The sequence below is a fragment of the Astatotilapia calliptera genome, chromosome 3, assembly GCF_964374335.1.
Source record: "Astatotilapia calliptera chromosome 3, fAstCal68.1, whole genome shotgun sequence".
Classification (NCBI taxonomy): Eukaryota; Metazoa; Chordata; class Actinopteri; order Cichliformes; family Cichlidae; genus Astatotilapia; species Astatotilapia calliptera.
In genome coordinates, this window is record NC_137424.1 from 34238403 (window position 1) to 34246197 (window position 7795).

A 7795-nucleotide genomic window follows, 5' to 3' on the forward strand; every position below is an offset into this window, starting at 1 on the left:
GTGACGGCGAAAACCGACCCAACTGTCACGTGACTGTCAGCTGACCACATATGGTAGCTAGTAGTAGGAAACTGTGCTCATGCTGGAAGTTACCTTTGCTTTATAACTTGTTAGTAATTTCTTTGAGAGGACACTGCCAGTGTATGCACCGCCTTTCCTAAAGAAGTCACTTGAGGTGAAAAAAAGGTGGGGTGGAAATATTTTTCACGTAAAATTGTTTATATATTAGAGTATACCGTCCCCTTCCTGCATTGTAATGTCCACGTGTCTGCCTACAGAAATTATTAAAAGTGCTCTTCAAGTGTCATAGTCTTCATACACTGTGACCAGCTAAATTAGTGATGTTAGTTTACATCTTCGTGTTGCTTGCCTTTCTTATTTTGCGTTAGAGAAGCACCAAAAAGTCTCTAGTGGAACAAGATAAAATCTGTATTGTTACCAAGTTTAAGGAAGTGCTTTCAAGCAATTTTCCAGTGATGTAACACACAAAATGGGGCAAAGGGCAGCAGAAAACCAGCTAAACTCACTTTCTCTATCCGTCTTTGATAGAGCTTGGCAAACCAGTTATTCCTAACAGGGTGCAAAGTAAAGAAGGGCCTTGCAGTCCAGGATGTCGTCCACCACCACCTCCTCTGTTACCCTGAATACTGGGGTTCAAATGCCCCTCCTGGGGTTGGGGACTTACAAGTTGCACGGCTCTGAAGAAGTGTATCGCGCCGTGGATGCCGCCCTGGCTGCGGGTTACCGGGCCTTTGATAGTGCAGCCGTCTACCGGAATGAAGCCGACATGGGCCGATCCCTGAGGGAGCTCCTGCACAAGCATGGCTTGACCAGACAGGATGTGTTCATAACCAGGTGATGCACAGGCTTCTAAAGCATAAGTTGACACATGATTTCTAAGAGAACACATTGGGGCTTCTAAAGCTGACTTGAGGTGTTGCGCTGCTCATTCAGATCCCTGTTTCTCTTCCTGTGTTTCAGTAAGCTGGGCCCTAAGGATCAGGGTGAGCGGGCTATGGAAGGTGCCCTTCACAGCCTGTCTCAGCTGGACTTGGGTTACATTGACCTCTATTTGATTCACTGGCCTGGCACGCAGGGTCTAGCAGTGGCTGATCAGAGCAACCCAGGTAGACTCCACTTTTTTTTTTTTTCAGGTGTTTCGAGTGATCTATATTTCATTGCTGCACTAACTGCACAAAACCCATTCAAGCTGTCTTCTCTCATTCCTCCACTGCAACATAGCAGGCATTGAGTAACGGCAGAGATGAGGTCCTAATAAATATTTGATCCCAGGGAACCGAGCTCAGAGTTGGGCCACGCTGGAGGAGCTGCATGGCCAGGGGAAGCTGAAGGCCATTGGAGTGTCCAACTATACAGTGGCTCACATGAGAGAACTAATGCAGAGCTGCAAAGTCCCCCCTGCAGTTCTACAGGTACAGTGCAGGAGTTTGAATGGAGGACAGTGAAAGACATTAGCAGCTGTTTGAAATCTCACGTTTTTTTTTGTGTTCTTCAGGTAGAATTTCACCCACGTCTGTGCCAAGCAGAGCTGAAGAGTGTTTGTGAGGAGTATGGAGTCTGTTTCCAAGCATATTCCTCCTTAGGCCAAGGAGATCTGGTTACTGACCCTGTGGTCCTGGAGGTGGCAAAGCAGTGCCAACGCACCCCCGCACAAGTGAGCCCACTCGCTCTGCTATCTTGGGTATACCTTTGTTTTTATTGCAAACATTTTAAGGTTCTTCTGTCCCTCTCCTCAGGTGCTGCTGCGGTGGGCGGTGCAGCAGGGTGTCGCTGTGCTCCCAAAGTCATCAAACGCAGACCGAATACAGGAGAACGCCAGACTTTTTGACTTTACACTGAGCGACGCAGACATGGACAGACTGTCAGCTTTGGACTGTGGACAGAAGTACTGCTGGGATCCGTCAGGGGTCGCCTGAAACACCAGCTTGTGTCCTCCATGATGCCTTTTTGTCTTCAGTTTTACAGTGGTAGTTTTTTTTTGTTTTTTTTTGGGGGGGGGGGGGGGGGTTGGGTTGTTTTTTTTAAAGCTGTTACAAGTTTTGTGTCGACACTTTGTTAATTTCAAGACAAAAATACAGCATATTGTGGTATGAACTCTAAATCTATGGAACGTCACCCATCACATGACTTTATTGTCAACCATAAGCCATGTCTTAGTGAGAACCTTTCCCTTTGTTATTGGATAACGAAAACTTTTACATATCTGTCAGTTTAACTGTTGCTCCTTATTCTTCATAATCTCTTGCCTTTCCTTTGCCTAATATCTTTGACTAACCAGAAATCTCCATTGAACATAACTCAAAGGTCTTCTAAACCTGTGTAAAGACAATTAAAAGAACAAAATACCTTTTAAAAGCTCTCTTAAAATTATTTATTTAGACCAGAGTTTTCACAGTTGTAGAGAAAATACATTTACAAGTCATTAAAACTGAAAAAGAAACCAAAATAAGAAAAAAAAAGTAATATTAAATTTTTATTTTCTCCACACACACATCTCCAGATTCAAGTAATACTAAGGATGGTTGCAAAAAATCCAGGTGCCCAGGCAGGTTTGGGGTGTGTTCACTGTCACGGATGTTTAAAGTCAAAAAGAGTTGCCAAACTCCACATCAGCCATTTTATAGTGTACGCGTGTGTCACTTAAAAATCTCATGACAGTAAATGCACCGGGACATTTTTGTGCTTTCTGTTTTTCCTCTGAGTGTAACTTGTGAAAGCGAGCAGTGAAGTTTAAGGCTGTAATTGGGTAAACAGACGAGGCTGGCTATGCGCCGTCACAGGTCACAGCATGTTCAAGGCAGTTCTTTGCAACATTAAATTCATTTAAATTCCATCTGATCTTTATTTTCAGCAGAGTAAAGCTTTATAATCTGACCCAGAGTTCTCAAAACTGTGTGTGCACTCCCTGCAATTGGATAACATGGGTCTAACGTGTTAAAATGCAAAATGCTATTTCTTGCTTAAACACTCGTGTCTCTAGAAATCTGATATCAGAAAACTCCTCATCCCTTTTTTATAATGGGAAGTAGTTTAAATTTGACAAATGACCAGTCAAGACACATGTGACCAAAAGGATGGTAGAACAGGATGAGTGTCAGGTAAAGTTGCCACCGTTTGATTGTCTGGAATTCTCTGATTAAAAACCAAGCTATATATATTTATATACGCATATATATATTTTTGAATTTGAAAACCATATAAATGCCTGCACACCCGAGCACTTCACAACTCAACGCTACAAGTCGAGAGGAAGGAAGAATAAGACAACTTGAACAAACCCACTATCATTTTCAGCAATCACGTATTTATAAACAAGCCACAAGTAGCCCACTCATGTTTACCGAGCTGCACAGAAATGCTGATCTTTGCCCTTAGTTAGAATTTCCATAAAGCATATATATTATGCGCCTTACGTGCCTAAAAAACACCAGCAAAGCTGGCATCAGATCAGCACTTCTAAAGCTAAGGCATGAGAGTTTATGAGCCCATTTTAATCACATCCCCTTACAGGTCAAAGTGATCAACTCACATTTAAACTGATTAAAAACAAAATAAACAACAAAAAACATCAGGATGTGATTTCTCCTGAAAATCCTTCAAGCAAAAAGCAAGTGGAAATCCCTCATTTTTAATGTGACTGGACTCTGTATTCACCCATGCACCGAGAGCTCAGCACGCAACATTTATCACAACAGCCATGGATTGTACACTGCCTATTGCTGGGTTAGCCGAGCTTAACAGCACGGTAACCTCGTTAATAAAATCTGGCTAAACCATCTTACTCACCCCCTCCCCACCCTTTACCATTTCATAAAATGTTAAAATATTTACACATAAAAATTTCAATTGTTTGTTTATGCTCGTCCAAGGCTTTAAAAACATATTCATATTGGATTGTGCCTTACTGTTTAACGCCCTCAGCTATTATCCCTGAAGTTTTACAAAAAAAGATATTACTTCTGCATCAGAGATTGTCCTTGTAAAAGATTTTTCCTTTTTTTTTTTGGGATAAATTTGTGATATAAAGCAGATGATAGTTGAGTACAGTTGTTTAAGAAGAGGCCTAAACCGAATGCCAAAAAGAAAGAAAGAAAAAAGTACTGTCTCCTGTTGCTGGCAGATCGTTTTGGCACAATATGAGCGTGCAAGTCAAACACGAACAGCTTCTGGAGATTTCCTCATGAAAATGAGGAAAGCAGGAAGGAAAAAAAAAAATCTAACAGCATTCAATTTGGCCTTCAGTAGTCAGGTGTTATTCCTCTCTCCATACACAGCACACCGTGCAATGTCAATGTGAGAGACAACTGTAATGCTAAGCGTCTTTAAACCGAGCGTCTCTTCTACGACTAAACAAGGCTTTGTTTGTGTGTTTAGAAGAGATTATAGCCCCTCTCTCGGCCCATCTTTTTATCCGTTTTGCAGGATTCCGGCAGCAGTTCCTCCTCATCACTGCCTTTCAATTCCACAGTGGACTTCCCAATAACATTGTTTACACCACACTCAACACGAGTACAAAAGTTCTATTTAAAGGTAGTTAACAATGACATAAAATGGCATGACTATGATGGGATTCACTGAACATGTACTTTTTTGCTTTTTACTGCACGTCCCACTCTTTTTGATCGAGCCAAATCCTCTTCAGTCTTGTTCTGATCTTAAATATTGTCTCTCGGCTACAGTTTCCCCAATCCGCTCCTCCGGACCTTGTATCCTTGTCCTCTCAGTGCTTACTCAGTGCGTTGGTTGTGGTTTTCAAGATGGTTGTTCTCTCCTTCAGTCTCTTGGTGACTAAAGAGATAGCTCCACCAGGTTTTAGAGTGGTGCAGCTTCTTGACCTTCATCTCCTGCACAGTGAAAGAGGAACAATGTCAAGTTAGCAACCTATCATCACCATCTTTTTTCCCCCAAAAAACTAGTTTAAGCCTTGACTCACTCCCATTCTTACCCCTTTATCTAGTAAGCTGTCAAACTCGTCACTCATTCGTCGAAGCTGCCTGCCGTACTTCTTGGCAGCCCACAGAGCAGGGGGAGCTGACTTTGACCTTCGCCTGAATGGGTCTCCCTCTGTGGGAGTACAGACCTCATCCTCCCCTCTAGCCATGAGCTCCTCATCCCTGGCAATTGAGGAAGTGTGGGACTCTGAGTTCACCCTGAGCCTTCCAGCAGCTAAATGGAAAAAGGAAAAGTGAGATGGGTTCAGAGTGTTTTAATGTAAGGCAGATAGAAAGGAGGAAATAAAGAGTAATGTAGGAATAGAGGAATTTAAATCATTAGTTGTCTCTGCGACCAGCGACTGTTATTGTACACTGTTATTTTGGCTCTTTTCAGCTGCACGGTAAAAAAAAGAGCCAAAACATCCTCCTATAGTGCTTTGAATGAAGCAATTCAAAATGCAAAACAGGTTAGCTTACAACGCAACCTCATTTTAATGTCCCACCCCAGAATGCATCTCAAGAAAAATAAGGAGAAAGGATATATTCTAAACTTCTCTACAGATACAGCCAAGAAATGGCTAAATAAAGGGGTGGGGGGGATCTCATCTAGAGCAGGCTGTGGTAACGTATGCTGCAATATATGTTTTGCCATCAGAACTTCTGCTCAGTTAATCCACAACATACAACAAGGTGCAACATCCAGGGCTGAACAGTAAAGCCAGTGCACAAGTCCCAACAGCTTGCCCTCTTAAAGTACAGTTAAAAAAAATAAATACTGCAGCTATAAACATGTTTACAACCATATACAAAAAAAAACAGTGTTTTAATCTGTTCGCATAATTGCACCCCTCATGCCAAGTGCGTGCCACTGGTTGGGTTGTACTAAAAGACACAAACAAACCAATCAGCTTTTCAGCAAGTGTGTTTTAAGTCTATTTTTTGTTTGCTTACCAAAATTAATATCATACTGTAATAAGGACATCCCTTGCTTCCCCCCCAGTTCTACCTCGTGATTCAAACTGTACATAACAGAAAGAGGAAGCCACAGCGATGTCACCCTCTGGTTTGTGGGAGATCGCCTGAAAGCCTCAAGCATTGTGGCCTTGGCTGTTGTTTTGGAAACCGGGTGCAAAGTGACCACATCTGAACGCGTGAGCTGGGGAGTTATCACTAATCCACAAATCTAATTATGCACAATTTTAAGTGTTGATATGGTCCAAAGGGGTTGGCTATTCCACCGTATATCAGACAATTTATTTTGTGTTCCTACCTGTCGTTTTGGTTACAGGAAGGGAAAGCGTCTGGGGCTTGCTTTCTTGAGCTTGTCCTGCTGACTGTTGGTTTTCTCCTTCCCCTACCTCCTCTGATGCCTCTGAATCACTGTCTGAAATTTTGAAGTTTGCAGCCATCCTGACATCTGGAGAGATAGGGTGGTGTTGGAAATATGAACGACAAAAACGGTTAAAGAAATGACAGTGTGTCCTTAAGTGCATGCACATAACAGATCAATATTGTTATGACCGCAGCAGGTTAATACTGGCGTTGCTCTGCCTTTGACCTTTCAAGCAGATATAGAAAAAAACCCCACAATGATAAATTGATTATTTTTTTAAATTTACATCTTATTCTAACAGAAGACTGCACTGCAAAAAGTTGCTATATTGCAAGTGTGCAATTTTATTGTCATATAACACATTACCCAATTATGTGTAAATATACCTAAGACTCGTAAAATGGGATAATTCATTGTATCGGTGGAACAGCCACAGAGCACACCCAGCGGGCTATATCTTTCTTTTTAATGCCTCTGATACTGGCCGGTCCAAAGGTATTTCACTTTAACTACCCACAAGATACCAGACTTGTTTTGACAACACGGGCCTGTATTTGGTGTTATTAATAAGGATTTGATACTTGACTGTTGCTAAATTAACCAATACACCTTCTTCTTCGGTAAACACACTCTCGCTTGTTTTGTTGTTGACTGAAGAGGACAAAAGAAAGTTCCTTAAGGGCGGAAGCTGCTCCGGCCAACCTTAGCTAGCAGCGTTTGTAAGGAAATGACTCCACAAAAACACGACTCCTTACCCGAATCTTTATCGTGTGAGCCTCAAAAGTGCGAGTGTGTCTTTAGTTTGCTTCATACGGTCGCAGCTGTTGTTGTCCGCCTCTTGTCTTTTTACTCTACTGCACACTTTAGCTCCGCGCTCACCCAATCGCCGCGCGTCACTGCACCGCAGCGGCGCGCTGACGTCACTGTTGCGAGCTAGGACTGGGCTGTGCCTTTGTTTGTCTCACCGGCTTACCGTAATATGCAGCGTAGATGCGCAGTACCAATTAACTCCAAGAGCCGCCGCATTTTTTTTAACTGCTGGATTTCTAGTAAAATTGCATAATAAAACTTTATATTTAAGAGTCCCGCTTTTACAATCCCACACAATAAATAATACCGAGGTTGCATAAAAAATGCTCTTAAATTAAAAGTACTGCAATTTTACAGTTAGTCTTTATTTGTTTTTTGTTTTGTTTTTTTATTTAGTTTAATAGGAAAAAATATGCTGCACTCACAAAATATACATTTATTAGTGTGTCATTACATCTCCTAACAAACTAATGCCTTCTTATGAACTTAGAATTATGCCAATGAAAATACTTTTTTTTTCATTCAAACCTTTATTTAAACAACAGTACAATACAAAATAGAATTAAACAGTACCACATTAATGGTGTTGTACTTACAAAAAAAAAAAAGATTGCATAACATAGACAAACAAATAAATGAACAATATTCAGAACCTACGATATAAACACGCGAGGGGGAAAAGTAACTGATCAAACCA

The 7795-nt window shown here is 41.5% G+C and overlaps 2 protein-coding genes across 2 annotated transcripts; one reads left to right on the forward strand and one right to left on the reverse strand.

Moving 5' to 3' along the window:
- The first annotated feature begins 32 nt into the window (after nt 1-32).
- LOC113018587 (putative oxidoreductase YtbE) lies at nt 33-3023 on the forward strand. The gene is made up of 6 exons (XM_026161710.2): nt 33-186; nt 550-855; nt 982-1127; nt 1294-1433; nt 1517-1675; nt 1758-3023. Exons 2-6 carry the CDS (start codon nt 611-613, stop codon nt 1935-1937), a joined length of 870 nt encoding a protein of 289 aa, XP_026017495.2. The 5' UTR covers nt 33-186; nt 550-610; the 3' UTR covers nt 1938-3023.
- On the reverse strand, nt 2369-7213 carry badb (BCL2 associated agonist of cell death b). The gene is made up of 4 exons (XM_026161716.2): nt 7044-7213; nt 6226-6372; nt 4967-5187; nt 2369-4865 (listed from the first exon to the last, which is right to left on the reverse strand). The coding sequence occupies exons 2-4, from the start codon at nt 6362-6364 to the stop codon at nt 4749-4751; spliced, it is 477 nt and encodes a 158-aa protein (XP_026017501.1). The 5' UTR covers nt 6365-6372; nt 7044-7213; the 3' UTR covers nt 2369-4748.
- Nucleotides 7214-7795: the final 582 nt, after the last annotated feature.